The 19,689-nt window shown below is 40.2% G+C and overlaps 1 protein-coding gene across 1 annotated transcript in view; it reads left to right on the plus strand.

Moving 5' to 3' along the window:
- Positions 1–722: 722 nt before the first annotated feature.
- STMN2 (stathmin 2) overlaps positions 723–19,689 on the plus strand; it is a 53,565-nt gene continuing 34,598 nt past the window's right edge. The window contains exon 1 of the mRNA XM_032610607.1: positions 723–1,113. Within this exon, the coding sequence (XP_032466498.1) occupies positions 1,095–1,113 (19 nt within the window). The 5' untranslated portion in view covers positions 723–1,094. The remainder of the gene's footprint in view (positions 1,114–19,689) is intronic.

The following is a 19,689-nucleotide window of genomic DNA, read 5'->3' on the forward strand; positions in this document are numbered from 1 at the left end:
TCTTGCTTTGCCCTGTATCAATGGTGCTCTGGATCTCAGAAAAAATCATGCCCCAGATCATGCCTCTCAGCTCCATTAAGCTTTCAGTGTAAAGGGTTCTCCTTAGAGCCCTGGAAGGGTCACTGAGGTTTCTATCCATGTAATCCTACATCTCCAGGGTAGCATGGCATCCACCCACCTGTGGCTCGTCCAATTCTCAAGCCAACCAGTCAGGTTGGTTCTGCCCTGTTACCAGTCAGACAGGACCCAGTCACAGGAGGCTAACTCTCATCCTTTTCCACAAAGTCCCAGGTAGACCATAACTACTTGTCCTTATTCCCAAGCAACCCAGGCAGCCCCTTCCTTCTGTGCCAAAAGTAGAAAATATCAGGCCTTGCTCTACTGAGAGATCCTCAAGAGTCCAGCGACATCTTAGTTCAGATGTGCTAGGAGACAAAGGACAATAGTGCAGTTCTCCTCTGAGTTACCACCATAGCCAGACATGAGGTCACCCTGAGAGACTAGAATCTACCAGAGACATGGCCAAAGGTGAAAGAGGAAACATGAACGAGTAAAAACAGTGTTGAAACAAATGTTTCTGACAGTCAGCATGGCATGAAGACTTCTCAGGCCTCTGAATCCCTTTCCTTGTTTTATGTCTATTTGTTCAATGAAACACGTGCAAATCAAGTCAAGCCTCCTGGCTCCCAGGTAGGTACAGCCCAGTTCTTAGCTCCTAGAAGGATTCTGGGCTAAGGCTCCACTCTACTTGGACTGTACTATCAGGCCCCCAAAACGGGGGGAGCTGGCAGGGAAGGACTGATTTCCATTTCAAACTGCATTCTGGTACTTTGTACTCCAGCACCATTGGCCGATCAATATTTAATGCTTGGAGATTCTGACTCTGCGGGAGTCATGTCAGGGGACCTTGGGAGCCAATCTGCTTGAGCTTCTGAGTGATAATTATTCATGGGCTCCTGCCTCTTCTTGCTCTTTCTCTCGCACGGTCCCACTCTGCAGACTCAGTGCCTTATTCAGTCTTCTCTCTCGCTCTCTCCGCTGCTGTAGCTGGACCCTCCGCCTTCGCCAACGCTCAGCATCTGCACATCCCTACAATGGCTAAAACAGCAATGGGTAAGGCATCGCGCCTCGTTCTTCCTCGGCTCGACCTGGAGCCCACCTCTCACCCTCTCTCTTACAGCTTGGAAGACATTCGGAGATATTTTATAGAGAAAAAGTCATTACTGTTAACATAGCAATCGGGAAGGATGGAGGCCGCTCTGGGGTTTGAGGGAGGGCAAAAAGGGGATCCTTGAAAATCTAAAGCTAAGGATTTTTTTTTAAAGGTGGAAGAAGGTAAGTTGCCGTCCCATGGGTAGCGAATTTATTCTGTTTCCATATTTAAAATTAGGGCTCAGTCGTGGGGGGGAGGGGTCTACTCGAACTGTATGCCTTAAATGGGGTTAAGGGACATTTTGGAAAGTGCTTTGTAACATCCTTTATTTCTTCTCTAGTTAAAAAAAAGAAAAGAAAAGAAAGAAAATAGGGGAGAGAAAAGGGGACGGGAGAAAGGAAAAAGAAAAATGCAAAGTCAAAGCGGTCCCATCTAGGCTGTTTGAAAGATGGGTGGAGACGAGGGAGGCGGGAGAACCGGGCAAATGTATCGCATTGTCTGGTCGGAAAAACTGATGGTCCTGGGGCGCGGTGCGGAGAGGTGAGGGCGCGGGGCGGGGTTGGCAGTTGGGGGAAGACCTACACTCTTTTGTTTTAGGGAAAGGGAGGGGAAGGAGACAGGAAGTCGGGAGGGCACGGAGGGCGCGGGTGGGCAGCTGCAGGGGCGGGGAAGCGCGCGGTTGGGGAGGGGTGGAGGGACAGCGGTTTCGCAGGCTCTCGGGTGGGGTTTCTTTGTGTGAGGACGAGCCGTCCCGGGGGGGAGGCACCTGCAGAGCTGGGCACACAGTGCGGATGGCCCCACCCTTTGCGGAGCCGCGCTGGTGCCCTCCCCCTCCCCCCTCCCCCCAACCCGGTGCCGCGGAAAGGGGGCCGGGTGCGGAGCGCAGCGCGACGCCCAGGAGCCCAGCCCTGGGGAGACAGCAGCGCCACGCCCGGAGCCTCGCGCTCCCGACTCCCACCCTCGGCTTCCGAGTGAGACCTGACCATTGCCCCCGCCTTTCCCACCCTGGCCATATTGTTCCGTTTTACAGAGGGAAGGGGGGAAAAGTGGGTTAACATTTTTCTTTTCAAAACCGCATTGCACAGGGTTATTAGACATAAACGCGATAAAGCCTTCTTTGAACTCATTTGATCGTTTGGGGGAAAAGCTTCTGGAACCTAGATACGAGTATACATAATAATACAGACACAAAAGAGGTCAAGGTCTTAAACTGAGCCAAGTGAAACATGTTTTGTAGGTCAGACAGGGCCAAATATCGGCAATTTTCATAGGCTCAGCCTGTATCGGAGAGACGGTCGAGACGCAGAGACCAAACGAGGTTCCGGATCCAGGGCCGCCATCCCCACCGGGTCTTGCGCCTCCAGTACCCCTCGGTTCGGCGCTCGGTGGCCCCGGGAGAAACAGGCAGGGAGGGACCGGAGGTCGGGTGGCGGCTGGAAGCACCCCTTCCGCGGGACCCGGTGCGGGATGCGGAGAAGGGGGAAAGAGGCCAAAAGGGCTTGCTCTGGTCAGCTCCGCCCTGCCCTACCCTCCCAGGCGGAGCCGGAAAGACCTCAGGCTCAGATACTGGGCAAGGAAAGGGGGCTGGGGAGGGGCCCTTGAGCGGTCTGCCGTCCTAGAGTCCTTTTTTCCAGCTCCGCAGTCCATAACAGCCCGGGGGCCCCTCGATGTGCGCAGACAGCGGGCGTTGCTCGGAGTCGCAGCGCCGAGCCCCTCCCAGCAAAGTGCGTGGCTCTGCGGAAAGGCCGGCTCGAGCCCCGCCCGGCCACACAAAGGCGCCGCCCCACCCCAGCCGGCCGCGGGACCGCAGAGGTGACCCCTTCCTAGGAGCGCGGGGAGGGTCTCTTCTCGCCCTCCCACAGCCCGTGGAGCATGGGGCTGTTTCCCGTAGCCGAAGCCCACGGCCCACGCCCTGTTCTCCATGCTTTCCTGGGTGGAGACCCCTTGGATGGTCTCGGTAGGAGAGGCCCTCGCTCCTTGAGCCAGGGCCTCGGCCCCACCCTTCCCAGCTGGGGCCCAGGCCCGACAGCCGCTGGCCGGATGGGGGCGCACGTGGCGAGCCGGCGAGTGGAGCGCAGCCAGCCCTGCAGAGCCCCGCGCCGCGCCCTGCGCTCCCCTCCCCAGGGCTGGGCGCTCGCCCGCGTGGGTGCAGCCGGGAGACGGGTTTCTGCGCAGTGTCCTGAACTACCCCGGCCTCCCGCGGTTCGCGGTTCGCCTGGCAGTCCGGCAAGGTTCTGAGAATGGGAGGTGGGGGCCCTCTCGCTCTGCGCTCTGCACCCCCACCGAGAGGTTTCTGATGCAGGCGGGCGTCTGCAAACTCAGCAGTAGCAGCATTATTGCTATTATTTTAAATTACTATTATTGTTTCCTGACTCACTGGCCATATTTGTTCAAAAGGTTTGAATGACTGCATTTGAATAAGGATTAACCCTTGTTGTGCTCACTTTTCTTCCTCCTGTTCCCAACCCCCCCTCCCAAAAAAAAGAATGCATTCCCCCTTTCATTTTACGTTATAAAACAAATACATGTTCGGTTCCTATAGGGACTTTGTACGTTCATGTGGGTCAGATACAAGTGCAGGTGCTTGCTTAGGGCAAGGCTTGTGTGCCAAAGATTGCTGGAAAATTCTTCGCGGAGAATTGTTTGTGGCCGCAATGGATGAAAATATCCGTATATAACTGAAATATTTTGATCTTCACCTTGTAGTCCATAGACCCTATCTATAAATATATAAATATAGGTTATGCACAAAATTTTAACTTTTTGTTTTTATTGCTAAACTCTTCTTCCAATTGCTGATTCTTGATACCGACTCGATTCTGCACAGAAACATGGATGGTGAAATAGCCACCATCCCATTAATAAAAATCCCACCCCAAATATGACAAACGTAACGGCCCTTTCTGCCATGAGTAAGCAAATCATGAAAAGAAGAACAACCTCTGCATTATTAAAATAATGGATTTTGAAGTCATTCCAGTTGCAAAGCATAATCAGTTAATCACCAGGGCGGGAGATTTTTCCTGATTCATTAAACAATTATTGTATTCAGCAAGATTGTACTAGGTGTATATAATATTCCCTGTTAACTTCTCAAATGAAGTGGGCACCTTATAAATGGATATATAAATAACTAGAAGTGTAAAGGAGGATTTTGTCAAATTTTCAGGATAAAATTGAAAGAGAAATAGCAGTAGTTTATCACTTAATCTTATATGCATAGTTCGTACCAGGAGAGTAAGCTGAGCCTGCAGTAAGCATTACTGACTGACCCAGTGTAGCAGCGTTACTGACCCAGTGTAGCTCAAGGCAGGTAGCTGGTTTAATGATATAAATTAATACACTGGGTGGTGGTTGTCTACCTACGCATGGTAAAATTCTCTGAAAGAAAATTAATTTTTCAATGATAATTATCAATGATTATTGGATTGGATGGTTTGTCATATTAAAATATACAACTTTAAAGTTAATTAAAATTAACCATGGTTTTGTGATGTGACTTACCGAATAATTGTACTAAATTATTCTAACGGGGAAGGGAGTGTTTTTATTGTCAGAGCAATTGTCTCTGCCCTTAATCATTAACAGTTTTAGCAGAATTGTATCTGTTGCATTAAAAATACTTTTACTTACTTTCATATTCTTTTAATTGTTAATGGCTAGATCATGGAATAAGCATTTAGTTATTTGGCACAATATATTTACCTTCAAATAACTTGTTCTCAATGGTGAAATGCTGCAGGAGGCTACATTTTCCTCAGATTCAAGAAATGTCCTCTCAGAGTGTCATAAAGCCGGTTCACGCAATAAAATAGCTTTCCTCCCTGTAATTTAGAATCAAAATAGTTACTCAATTCTGTGAATATTTAGTAGTAGCTATTAAGCAGAGTTTTAAAGTTAAATCTGTACAATTAAAAATGAAATGGAGGATAAGTCAATTACATAATTAATTGAGAATTTTTGTCATTGATAAATCCAGACCATCTTTAGGAAAATTCCTGACTTATCGGTCACTCGTGTTTTTTATTCCAACCGACTATACACCCACCCCAATAGCTCACTGCTCACACAGGCTGGATGAAGCTGGCCTCAGAGCTAGTGGCTGCCTGCTTTGGGTGTGGCCACCCCAAGCTGTTATATCTAACTCCAGCGCACACCAGTTTTCCTCCGCGGTCTTAGAAAAACACACATTATTCTGTTGTCACAGAACCTGTGACCTTATGTGAAGAATGCAAGAAATTTTCCGGACAAGAAAAAAAAAAAAAAAAAAACGGAATTAGCCAGTGACCCAGATGTTTCCAGAACCAAGGCTTGGAGTCTGCATTAACTTTTCATCCCACTAGAGGGCACTCAGGTTCTCCAAAGAAGTAGATTGATTTAAACCCTGTTCCAAATACTTGCTATTTAAGAATGTCTTTTATCTGGAGCATTCAATTGCTTATTGGATAAGTTAATGCCACGCTTAGCCTAGTGAATGAAAAGAGTTTGTACTCTTTTTCAAGGAGACGAGATGAAATGAGCCATGTTCATAATCTGGAAGTAGGTGTAGGTCCTGGTTAAGTATTCTCTGATGATTTTACTTTCTAGTATCATTACATTGTTACTGTAACATCATTTATGTTATTAAGGTTTGTAGTGGATAAATAGTATACGGTGGTCAGTAGTAATATCAAGATTATATAGGAACAGAATGTTTCAATGTTTAAATAAAGGAATAATTAAACAAAAACATTGTTTAGTTATTCATTTATTTAAAATGTGCTCAGTGTTGAGGACACACCTGAATGTCACTCACCACTTCCAGAGAGATGTCATGTTAGTAGATAAAGCAGGTAGATACAATGTGATACTGAGAGGGGGCCCCCCAAACTGGCTGTTACTCTTTTTCCCACTTCCTGTTTTTGTTTTTTTTTTTCCATTTAAAGGATACCTTTTAAACCAAATCCAGTGTGATTTCAGCTTGAATATTTAAATCTAATGTTATGTCAGCTTTCAATAATTATTGAGTACCTCCTTGTAGTTTTATTATTTAGTAGAAAATTGATGTTAATTTTCATGAAATAAGAAATAGATAAGCATAAACTAATTTTTAGGATTATCAAAAGTGGATTTTTTAATGTTTGCTATGGTAGGAAATTCTTTTTCTCTTATATGTCATGTACTATAATCCAACCGTGAAATATTTAATAGGTTCATATTACTATGCTCCCCAGACTTTAATGTGCATGCGAATTACCCTGGATTTTCATTAAAATGCAAATTCTAATACAGTAGGTCTGGTTGAAGCCAGATATTCTGCATTCCTAACAAGTTTCCAGAAGATGCCAATTCTAGCCACCAAACACGTCAGTTTAAGCAATATAAAATTGTGATATATACGTTCCTCCCACAGTAAGCTCTGGCATTACGTCTTAACATTCAAGCCTATGGCAATCTTTACAAAATATTTCACCTCCAAACTCATACACTTAAGGATTTTATTCCTCTGGGAGTTATGTGTTCTGTGCCATCATTCTCTTTTAATTGGATTTTTTAAATATATTCATATTGCAGGATTCAGCAAAAGACCTTCAAGAGAAATGTGGAAATAAGAATTTGACTCTGGGTGGGGGGGGCGGTGTGTGTGTGTAAGAAAAAAATGAATGTGGCTTGCAGCACAGTTGAGAAGGACGATAAATCAATACTGCTAGTTTACTGTCGTTTACAAAACAATGCACAGAACAAAAAGTTCAATTCGGAAACTTTTAGTTATGGAATACAGTGCAAAAGTCTGTAACCCCATTTACCATATGGCTAATTCATTGCAAGTACTCTACATACAAAGGAAATTAACACAGAGGGTTGAGCAGCTCTAAAGTTGTCCCTCAGCATATCCCGTACTTATTACTTACCAAGTTATCCAACAGAACACTTCTTCCTGGATACCACATGAGCAAATTATTAATCATTTATTGAGTATGGCTGTATATCTGAAAACATTACGCGTGTGTTTTCTGCTTACTTAAGCCAATAAAGGAACTCCATTATTCTATACTAACTTTCTAAGAAAGTCAACCTAGAGGTAAAAAATGGGTCTTCAGGGAATATCATCAAAGATGTACTATGTCAGTCCTGGCATGCAGTGGGTGGCTGACCCTGCAAACATCACCACATCTCGGGAAATGCTCTCCTGCAAAAATGATACTATGCATGAAACATCTCAAATTAGAAATTTACCGTTTCCCAAATAGGGCACTAAAAACGTGGTCCCAAATAAAACTGGCCATAGAGATAATAAGATGTACTTTTTCCCCATGAAGTTGGATTAAGCCTAAAGCTTATCCATCCCTTTGTTCCTGTTGTTCATTTCAGGGTCTCTCAAAAGCTAGGGAACTTTCAATTTTGCAACTCCTGGTACATTTAAAAAGGAAGAAGACGTGCTAAGACAGCATTATAAAAGTAAAGTGTGTTTTAAATGTTTAATCCTAGCAGTCTGCTGTAGCTGTATGTATACTTCATTTGGAGATAACAGAAATTTAAACTAGTGGACCCCGAAAAATGAGGCAAAAAATTTCCTGACTGGTCCTTCAATCAACAATTTTCCTGTGACATTGCTTATTTTCAAGGATCATTTCTCTGGCATAGAAGTAAATTTCAGAATGTCTATAAGAAGTTAATTTATTGCTTTCATCCTTATATAGTGTATATAACATGCTAGGCACTAAGCACTTTACACATATTAGCTATGTTCATTTATAACATGTTATAACATGTTCATCATCCAATAATCCTAAAAAGTATGTACTATTACAGATGAGGAAACTGAGGTGCAGAAAAGAGGAATGACTTGCCCAAGGTCACACAGTTATTCAGATTCAAAATTTGAATCCAGGCCTTCTGGCTCCAGAATCTTTGCCTTTAACCAGTACCCTTAGACTTCAGAGGTGTTCCCATCATGGGGTTTGAACCAGTGATACTACTATTTTGTTTAACAAGCCCGATGGTCTTATCCTTTCTGAGCACAGATCCACCTTGAAGATGAAATACCTTCAAATTAATGACTATTTTAATAGCTAACCTGGGACTTATTAAAATAATTGCTGTGATTTAGGCTTTTGGTGAAAGAGAGCTATAAGACCTTGGGGGCTCTAATGTATGGGATCACTTTGCTCTCTGAAGGCTCAACTAAGAACACAGCAGGGACTTCTCTTGTGGACACAGTGATTTTTTTTCTAGAAAAAAAGAATTCTTGACTTATCTAATCAGTATCTTCCGGTTGACACATTTCAAAATGGGCTCTTAGCTGGTTCCGTAGACCCTAGATGTTTAACCTTAATATTTTGTTTTATGAAATAAATCTAGAGCTAAAAGAGAGATACAGCCATGGCATCCACATTTAACATAATCATTAGATATTACTTCAAGATTTTCTCCATCTTCTTACCTCAAAAGCAGACACTCAGGCAAGAGAGATCTGTGGGAAGGCTCTGACTCCCTTGCAAAACATTTCTAATTATCTTTTAATAAAGGAATCAGGTCCTGTCATTTGTCAAGGAGACATTTGCAGTAGTAAAACCTGTGTTTATATAACCCATTTTTATTAGTCATGATTAAGATAACATTTTGTGTACATTTGTTCTCACAAAACACTTTTATGTGAATGTAAAGGTTAATTAATGCATTTCAGCAGTCATTTTGCTAGTCATCTAGAAATATAGCTTCTCTGGGAATTGTACTTAAGAAAAGAAGCCACACGTTATACTGTAAAACCATAGCAAAATTTTAAGGCTTTTCCTCATTTGCAATTTTGTTGACCTCCAGATTAAAATATTTAATACTTTGAACAATTATAAGATTTAAAAAATTTGTTTTTGTGATCAAAAATAATTACAGTTCTTGTATACTCCATTAAATGTAGTATTATCTGGAATTGATTTTTTTTAATTGTAAAGCAATGACTATAAGTGTGCTTATTTAGCAGTTATTCTTCTGGAATAATTGTACTTTGGATGTCAGAATTTGTACATCACCCATCAGCACAAGTACTTAGTATCACAATAGATGACCAGTAATATGAATCTGTCAACCTTTTAGTTGTATGCCTTTATATCCGGAAAAGAAATGGATGAAATTCATCTAAACTTAGTTCCACAAATACTTGTACAAGAAAGCATTTTCAAGTTTAAATTTTCATTCTACTCCCTGTTTCGGAAGATTTTTTTTTTTCTATTAATGGCAGCCATAAACTTTAATTTCCATTCAACAAAACTGCTTACAGTAAACCTAATAACAGTCTTTCAGTTTGGGCTTCCTAGTAAACAGAAACCTAACTCTCATGATAAATCTCAACGGTATAAAACATTTGACTGTTGCAAAAACTGAGACCAGAAAATCACATCAAGATGTCACTTGTTACCACTTCCAGACTCTGATGGGGAGGGGCGCCAACCATCTCAGACAACTGAACAGCAGCTAGAGTTACAGCAGCCTGCCTTGGAACCCTGCTTCAGAACATAATTGTCTTTACTACTGCGTGGTTCTTTTTTGTTCCTGACACACTAATATCTACTGCTGTTTTTTAAGTCTTACAGCTTTATCTGAGCAGTGCCAGTTAGCATCTGTCTCATTGTTCAAACACGTGACAAATTACCAGAGTTGATTCTAGCCTTTTCATGCACAGATTACATGATCCAAGACCCCTGTCGCTTTTAAAATCATCTTTTCATTCTATTTCTGACCTAATCTTTACTTTTAGAATAAAAAAAAAAAGGAGCAGATAAACACAGAAGACTGAAAACATTCAAAAGAAAAATTGGATAGCATGATCTATCAATGTGGGACCTTGTAGTTCTCAGAAAATACTCACCTGTGCTACACTTTGTAACCTTCCTATAATTCTTATGAGATGGGCATAGTATACATGTCACTCTGTTTAAAAATGAGCAAATTTAAGCTCAAAGAATTTAGTAACGTTCACATGTGGTAAGTTTTAGAGCTAGGGCCAGAACACAGGTCTAACAAAGATATATGTATCTATGTATACATACAATATATGTGTGTGTGTGTGTGTGTGTGTGTATGTAATTTCACTGATATGTGGAATCTACAAAACAAATGAACAAACAAAACAAAATAGAAACAGAGTCATAGATACAGAGAACAAACTGGTGGTTGCCAGGGGGCAGAAAGGGGGGTTGGGCAAAATAGGTGAGGGAGACTAAAAGGTACAAACTTTCAGTTATAAAATAAATAAGTCACAGGGATGTAATGTATAGCATAGGGAATATAATCAATAATATTGTAATAACTTTGTATGATGACAGATGGTAATTAGACTTATTGTGGGAATCGTTTTATAATGTATGAAAATATTGAATCAGGGCTTCCCTGGTGGCGCAGTGGTTGAGAGTCCGCCTGCCGATGCAGGGAACACGGGTTGGTGCCCCGGTCCGGGAAGATCCCACATGCCGCGGAGTCTGCGCGTCCGGAGCCTGTGCTCCGCAACGGGAGAGGCCACAACAGTGAGAGGCCCGCGTACCTAAAAAAATATATATATATATATTGAGTCAATATGCTGTGCACCTGACACTAATACAATATTGAAGTCAATTATACTTCAATAAAAAGATATAGGGCTTCCCTGGTGGCGCAGTGGTTGAGAGTCTGCCTGCCGATGCAGGGGACACGGGTTCGTGCCCCGGTCTGGGAGGATCCCACATGCCGCGGAGCGGCTGGGCCCGTGAGCCATGGCCGCTGGGCCTGCGCGTCCGGAGCCTGTCCTCCGCAACGGGAGGGGCCACAGCAGTGAGAGGCCCGCGTAACGCATAAAAAAAAAAAAAAAAAGATATAGATATCTAATATATATTAATATATATGTATTAGATAGGATTAGATTAGATATATATATGAATATATCTAATATATATTACATCTATATTAGATATGATAATATATAATAAAAACAAAACTAATAAAATGTAGCACTTTCTCCTGTCCAGTAACAATATGCACAAGTGAGGAAAGGCACACACTAAGTGGGTTTACCTTCAGTCTAAATTTATTAATAGTTAATGGCATTCGCATAGCACAGGGAGATCAGCTCGGTGCTTTGTGACCATCTAGAGGGGTGGGATAAGGAGGGTGGGAGGGAGGGAGACTCAAGAGGGAAGAGATATGGGGACATATGTATATGTATAGCTGATTCACTTTGTTATAAAGCAGAAACTCACACACCACTGTAAAGCAATTATACTCCAATAAAGATGTTAAAAAAATAGTTAATGGCATTAACTGCAGTAAAATAGATTCAAATACCAGCTTTGTTCTGAAGCCTATGCTAGGTATTGTAAAACTATAAATAATCATGGTCCTTACCCTTGGAGAATTTAGTCTTTTGAAGAAAACAGGACCCTGTACATACAAAAAAAATTAATAACCAGTAATTGTAGCTTGTAACTATAAATAGAAGTCTCCACCATTTTAACAATCTTATTACACTACCCTACAATATTATGAGGCAGCATATAATGATACACTAAGATCATCAATTAGGAAGTACAGAGAGCCACTCAAGTGCTCTAAGAGACCTCTTGCAGATAAGAGGTGGGTATGGGAATTAGATGGATGTAATTTTATTTTTATTATTATTATCATTTTTTTTTTTGCGGTACGCGGGCCTCTCACTGTTGTGGCCTCTCCCGTTGCGGAGCACAGGCTCCGGACACACAGGCTCAGCGGCCATGGCTCACGGGCCCAGCCGCTCCGCGGCATGCGGGATCTTCCCGGAGCGGGGCACAAACCCGCGTCCCCTGCATCGGCAGGCGGACTCTCAACCACTGCACCACCAGGGAAGCCGGATGGATGTAATTTTAAATCTTGCTCCACCTATTCACTAGTTGATAATCCTTGAGTGAATTATTATTTCTATACTACTGTTTTCTTGGTTATATCTCACAGTATATCTCAGGTATAGCTCAGTTATATCTCGGGGAAATAAGACCACCTAAATTACATGGTTGTTGTCAGAGAAAGAAATACTGTATAATATTACTTATATGTGGAATCTAAAAAGAATACAAATGAACGTATATGTGAAACAGAAACAGACTCACAGACATAGAAGATAAATTTGTGGTTACCAAAGGGAAGAGGGAAGGAGCAAATTAGGTGTATGGGATTAACAAATACAAACTACTATGTATAAAATAGATAAGCAATAAGGATACACTGTATAGCACAAGGAATTATAGCCTTTCTCCTAGTAACCTATGATGGAGTATAATCTGCAAAAATACTAAATCACTATGCTGCACACTGGAAACTATTATAATATTGTAAATCAACTATACTTCAGTTTTTTAAAACATCACATGTTGTGGAGGGGATTAAGTAAGTAATTCAGTGTTAAGCACTTTGTAATCCAAAAGAGTAATCCCCTTCCCTGACACCCTAGATGGATGACGAAAACACTAAATAAAAATATTATTTAAAGTAAATAACTAAATTCTTATACTTTGTAAATTTCTACATATAATAACAAATCTACTGGAATTACTTGGAATTCAGGAAATAAGCATCACTCAATAATTCTTCGTGGTAAGGGGAGAACTGACGTGATATTTATGACACAGCGGCCAATATAGAACACCTCCAAGATAAATCCATTCCAGGCAATGCCAGAATTAAAAATACATTTCTTTTGCATTTATTTCTCATCTCATGTTTCCCCGTTATACTTCATATCTCATCCTCCTTCAAATGCGTATATAGCTTCAACAAAACTAACCCTTCTTGCCTACCCAGTAAGGCTCATCAACATAAAATGTCACATTCAGTAGAAATAAAAACTGATTCCAGAAACATTAAAATGTAAAAGTCTTCCCTGACGTTTCTTGGAGAGCAGGAAAGGGGAAATTATATCACATACCACACACACGCACGCACGCACGCACACAGTCTCTTGTTCCTAAAATCCTCTTAACCCATCAATTTCACCCAAATCTCACATCACTTGACCGTTTCATAATCTCTCTCATTTCTGTTTCTCCAGCCTCCTCCCTGCCTGGAACTCTCCTGCTCTCCTACTTCCATTTTCAACACCTATCCTTCAGCTAGATCTTTTCTTTCAGGGATAACTTCAGGTATTTCTTACCTGGGTCCATTTAGCCTTGCTACTCTCCACCCATTAGTAGATAAGTACAACAAAAATACTAGAGCCAAACGGTACAAACAGAATATTCCTTAGATGACTGTAGTAAGGAAAAGGATATAGATACTTAGAGTTTAGTATATTATTCTCCCAGTACTCATGAAAATAATATGTTTTCAATCAGTAGTGTTCCAGGTACCAATCAGTAAAACACTAAAATGTTACTGGAATGTCATTATTAAAATAATAAAGATATCCTGAGAAATCCAATTAGCATTCATCTGACATCTGACTTGACAAAGGCTTAAGGGAGCGTAATTCTGCTATAAAAGAGCATTACAACTATTTTGTTTTGCCTTCAAAATATCATTTCATATAAACACATGGTACATAAAGTTGGAATTATATTTATGACATAATTACAGGCATATTAATAGAAATATGTTTACATTTACAAGTATAGTCCTTTTTCAAATTAGATACTGTTGATAATAACAATCTACATATAAAAATACTCAATATTGTTCGTATTTATAGGCCATAAAATGCAGAAGATAAGATATACTCCTACTTTCTCATAAACGTGAAATAATGAAAAAGGAGCTTTATATGAAAGCATCAATACAGTTTAAATGCTCACGAGATCATAAGATATTGCAGTGGGTAGAAGAGTTCAGCTTTAAAGAAAATGTAGACATTCTTTCATTTTAAAAAAATTGAACACGCTTCCAAAATGCCTAACCAAAACACAACGGTAGAAAGAAAAGAACTTCGTCTCTTCTATCAACCAAAAATCTGGTTTAAAAAAAAAAAAGCTTAGTAGTAGAACAAATAAAAGAAAATGAAATTCAGTATCTGGGATGAGAATTTTTTCTAAGTTCAGCATTAACGTTGAAGAAGTATTGAATTATGCTGCTTTGAAAGAACTGGATTCCACGTGCTGAAATTTTTCTTAAAATGAATTTTTTTCGAGCGTGTACAGTAGCCAGTCTGTATTTGTTATGAGTTGCAGGAAACTGTATTCCAACTTATGCAAGAGAAGAATTGCAGAAAAATATAACTTGGGAGAGAATGATGAACTTTATGACCTGCTTGCATAGCTGAAGAGAATAAACGCCTACCCACTTTTGCAAAGGGACGGTGCTGCTGACAACAAATAGCCAACATTTTATCACTTTTGATAAATTTTAGACGTGAATGGTGAATACATAGGGTGAGGACGGTCAGCTAAAAAGTCAAATAGGATTTCTCAGAATTGCTTCTGAAAAAGCTTTGTTCTGCTTGAGAAAAAGAGTAGCAGGTTTTGCAAGGCAGCCTCAAATCTAGCTTTGCATGATCTTCCTGTGACAGCTCCTCCCTGCTCAGCCACCAGAAGATAAACAGGTTTACTGTTTAACAATGAGCTTGGGGATTAGCCACATACCTACTTGCAGCACCTTTTTGTGGTCATCATATTTCCCATCATTTATTGTCCCCTACTATGCATGAACCAGTCACATGTCACGTGTCCCTATGCTCTTTTTCCCGTTTCTTTTTTTTTTTTTTTTTTTTTTTTTTTTTGCGGTACTCGGGCCTCTCACTGTTGTGGCCTCTCCCGTTGCGGAGCACAGGCTCCGGACGCGCAGGCTCAGCGGCCATGGCTCACGGCCCCAGCCGCTCCGCGGCATGTGGGATCTTCCCGGACCGGGGCACGAACCCGTGTCCCCTGCATCAGCAGGTGGACTCTCAACCACTGCGCCAACAGGGAAGCCCTTCCCATTTCATTTTTATGGCAACTCTTAGGTTTCATTATTCCCACTGGACAAGGAAGGATAGGAGAAACCAAGGGAAGTGACTGTCGAAGTCACACACCTTGTTCACAGCAAAGGTGGGTTTCAGATCTCAAGCCCTCTCTCTTCACTCCAGCTGCCTCACTGGGAACAGTTGTTAACTGTGTTTTGCTACAGACATTTCTTTATCTTATACGCAACTATACTGAGGGCTTCTTTTAGGCCAGAACCACGTTTCATGTACTTTGTCGCCCTCACAGCATCGTATGACCGGCAGTAATGATACTACTGGGTAACGTGTATTGAGTGTAGTGTGCCGAGTGCAGTGACAGCTGTCCCAAGCACCTTGAGAAGATTATCACCCCCATTTCCACAGCTGGGAAAGGAAGGCAGGGAAGGAAAGCCACATGCAGCCAGTAGGTGCTAAGGCCAGGATTTGAAACAAATCAGTCCCTGGAGCCCTCTTAGGCAACCACTATACCTACAGTCTCCCTTGGACATAAGTAGGGGCTCTGTGTTCGGTAATTTGATGAGCTAAGGATGAAGAGAAGCCACAGCATTACAAGAAGCAAGATGCCACAGCATTTCACTATAGCCACGGCCTGTAGACTTCAAAAGTCACTCAAAGAATAAAGAGCAAATCAGAGAAGGTTAATCTTTGCTAACAAGATCTTACATGAGTTAGCACTTAAGTTTTGTAATACATTATTTAATTCAATCTTTACAATAATATACCCATTTTGTGGATAAGTAAACTCATGTTTAGAAGGTTTAATAAATTGTTAAGTTTGGATAGATCCTGAGCTAGAGCCTAAGTAAGTCTTCAGCTCTTACTCATAGTTTTTTCCATTATCCCAAGGTAATATCTACTCATCTTAAGTCAGTATTGTGGCCAAAAAAGCAACAGAACATATAAATGAATGCAGAGGAAACATTCATCTGCCTCCTTTTTCTCCTTGCATAGAGAGAGGTGATTTCCTGTTTTCATGAAGTTGACTTTATGAAGCATAGAGGTAGGTTTGGCTGCTTAAATTTTGCCTGGGATCCAAGCAATTACAGCTGTGCCACTAACTAGTGCCATTTTGAAACTATCGCCATAGCTACAGCTATGGGATAAGGGCTAAGTGAGATAAGTAGGCCACTTCAAAGCACCCGGAAATACCAGTCTGTAGCATAAAAGGAAGTTAGTAAATTTAGTGAAGATAATCGGTGAGCTCAATCTGGCTCCAACATCTGGACTCTTAATCCCCACTCTTAAGCTAGTCTCAATGGGAAGCCAGCTGAGCCACTGACAGATCCAGGGGGTATCATTTGGAGCTGGTGACAGCTCCTCCCTGCTCAGCCACCAGAAGACAAGCATTTATAGAACACTAATGGCTACGTATAACTACATGCATGCATTAAATGAGACACCTTCTCTCGCCCTCAAAAAACTTAAATATAGTTGGGAAGAAATGATTAGCAGCGAACCCAACAGTAGAGAAATAAGGGCTAAGCTTTGTGAAACAAGCCAGGAACATGACTGTGTCTTTGAAAGGAGAAGAGACTCAAAGCCCTTTGCGAAGGAAACCATTAAGTTTGAGTCACTTCTATTTTTAGGGAGATGCGAACTCAGCCTTATGGAATTGCATGAATCAACCACTGGAGACATTTCTGAATTGTCGCCACATCCTCGTACACAGATCCTCTGTCCTGCTCTACACATTATTACTTGGCCAACTTTTTGAAATTGTGAGCAATATCCCAAACCACAAGTACACTTTTTCATGAATGTATTTAGGCTGAATAAATCTAGAGAAAACAGAACGTGAAGGAAAGCCCATATTGTGCCTTTAAGTATTATGTATTACCAAGTTATGATTTTTAAAATAATATCAGCAATTTATTATGCCAAATTCTGATTCATATTTTTTGAAAATTTAAATGATGAGTTGCTTTATGAATGACATTATATATAACATTTTGTGTCTATCATGTAAATATTTATTATGAAATACCAAGATTTGGAAAGAGGAAACAATTTACAAAGCAGAAATATGAAGAGTAAGTTTTCCTTTTCTTTAAAAATGTAATGCCTTAAAATAATCTGTTTAAAAGAAGGTAGGTAGAGAAAGCCCTTAGTGCAGAAAACGCAAAAAACTGAATCTGCGTGTAATGAGGAAGTTAATTCATTTATAGACAATATTTGCTAAATTTGTAGAATCATAGAATTCCAGAGCTTGGAAATACCAACTATCAATGAAAAAAAGGTCCAGAAAAATTAAATGACTTGCTCAAGTTCTTAACAGAAAAATCTTAAGTTTTAAGAAGACCTCAAAGGTCATATAATCCAGCAACCATCTAATACTTCTTTTCCTACCTGAAACATGGGGTTAATTAAGGCTTGAGCTACTATCCAAGAGCGTAGTTTAATCGCAACACATTACATAATTTTGTAAAGTAAAAGAGAAATGCCATTCTTCATGAAAATTTTGTAAATGGAGGAATTCTACAAGTAATACATGGTACGTATATATTGCCTTGGTCAGCGGAAGCAGCAAGTACCACCATTCTGGGTGCATTCCAAGAATTTTGTATGTATACGTGAGGCACTGGTCTTCACATGCAGATGAATTTGCTTCCCAAGAAGTTTGAAAGTGTGTGAAGCCCTCCGAAAGGCTGTTCCAAGTGCTCTGGAAGAGGAGATCAATGATCCTTAGGTTTTAGGAAAGGAAAAAAAAAAAACTGCCACAATGCAAATAAATTTCTTTGTATCACCCAACATCAAAAATGCACAACAAGATTTAGAAGCAGGAGAAAGAGTCAAATATCGAAGAAAGATGATTTTTTTAAAAGCCTTTCATCACTTCCACTCATTACACCTTTCTCCCATTGCTGTTTTCCCCTCTGTCCCTGTCATCACCACCACCACACCATCTACCATCTCCAAAGTGGGGAAAGGCCTTTAAAAAACTAAGGTTATCAAGTTTGATTTCTTCATGTATAAAATGAGACTATCATTAGATTATTTAGATTATTTCTGCTGTTCCTTCCAGTTCTACAATGCTAAGGCTAGTGATTCCAATTACATTAGACAAAATGCAGACTTATTAATAATCTAAACATATTTATATTGATGACCTTAAAGCAACTCTTTGAGAAACTGCTCACCAATCCAGGTCAACCAGATTTCACTAAAGTACAGAAACAAAATGCATAACCAAAACAAACTAAAAACCTCATACTATATTTCCTCAAAGTATGAACAAACCCTCCTGATCACTCAGGTATTTTTATTTGTATCTTATAGGTTAAGCATATTATGAAATCCACCTGTAAGAGAACATACAGTTACTTTTTTAATCTTTCTGGGTTTTTTTGTGATGTGTATTGCTTATTTCAAATAAATCAAAACCCAAATTTCAATCTCTTTATCCTTTCTGTAGCCATTTACTTTATTACAAAAAAGGCAAAATGATACTTTGGCATGCAAAGAACAATGACTTAACAAAACTACACTTATCGTAGCATGAGCATACAAAACGTTTGCATCACTGAAAATTACCGTTTCTTAGAAGAGTTTTATTTCCAGAAGAAACAAAACGCATGTGAAAGAAAGAAAATTTAGAAATACTTTTCTTGGGCCAAGTTGTCTTTTATATTTTAATCTTGTTTGTAACAGTGATGACACGAAAGGGACTGTGGAATTCAGAAGCTCCCGACATTTTTCTTACTTTCTTTTTACACTGCTTTTCATTCCTGGCAGAAAATCATACGAATTCAAGTTCTAGGATATGATGGGATGAATCCTATTGCAGAAAATGAGGCTTTACGTGGCAAAGCTTGAGGAAGTAGCATTTGATTTCCAAAACAAAAAAGCAATTTTCATGGCATATCTACATTAACCTGAGGATTTCTTCCACGCTATTTAGCTGCCTCAAGAATGGACACTGAAAATAATTACACAGTGGAAACCGTAATATGAAGAGGTTTCACACTCATCTCAAAGGCTCCAGTACTCTCACATACTCGCAGAGATAATCAGTGGTATCGTTCAATTTTTCTATTATCAGTGGCAATTCTAAACCTTGACAATATTTACATTTCCTATAGTTTTAAATATATATTTGTTCATTCTATTCTCTTTGACACAAAGTGACTGTAGGACACATTACTTAAGTGTGACTAACAAAGTCACAAGACTTGTTTTCATTCAGGGGAAAAAATTTACCTGACTGCTCAGTTTTTGTTCACTAAACCAGTTACCTAAGCTTTTAATACACAGGTTTTGAATGGATGACTAAAACCAAACTCTAATAAATATGATTTAAAAATCCAACTTTTAGAGCACTATTGAGTAAATGTTACATACTGTTGCATTTTACAAAGTTTCATTTAAGACTCTAGAATTCTTAGGTTTTGGGAAGCAAACAAAATGCTGGCTCCTACATGAGGCTTTTGTGGCCTTTTCCTGAAATATTGTCTATTAATCATTTATATGCTGTTCATTTCCTAAGAAAGAATTTAGAAAAACTGCTCTAAGGACAATTTGTATGCTACCCAGATAAGGATTCTATTCAATGGAAACTTAATAAGTATTATTTGGCAATAACAGCAAGTTAAATACTTCTTTTATTTGCAGTTGATGCTAGTAACTATTA

Source organism: Phocoena sinus, chromosome 17 (genome assembly GCF_008692025.1).
Source record: "Phocoena sinus isolate mPhoSin1 chromosome 17, mPhoSin1.pri, whole genome shotgun sequence".
Lineage (NCBI taxonomy): Eukaryota > Metazoa > Chordata > Mammalia > Artiodactyla > Phocoenidae > Phocoena > Phocoena sinus.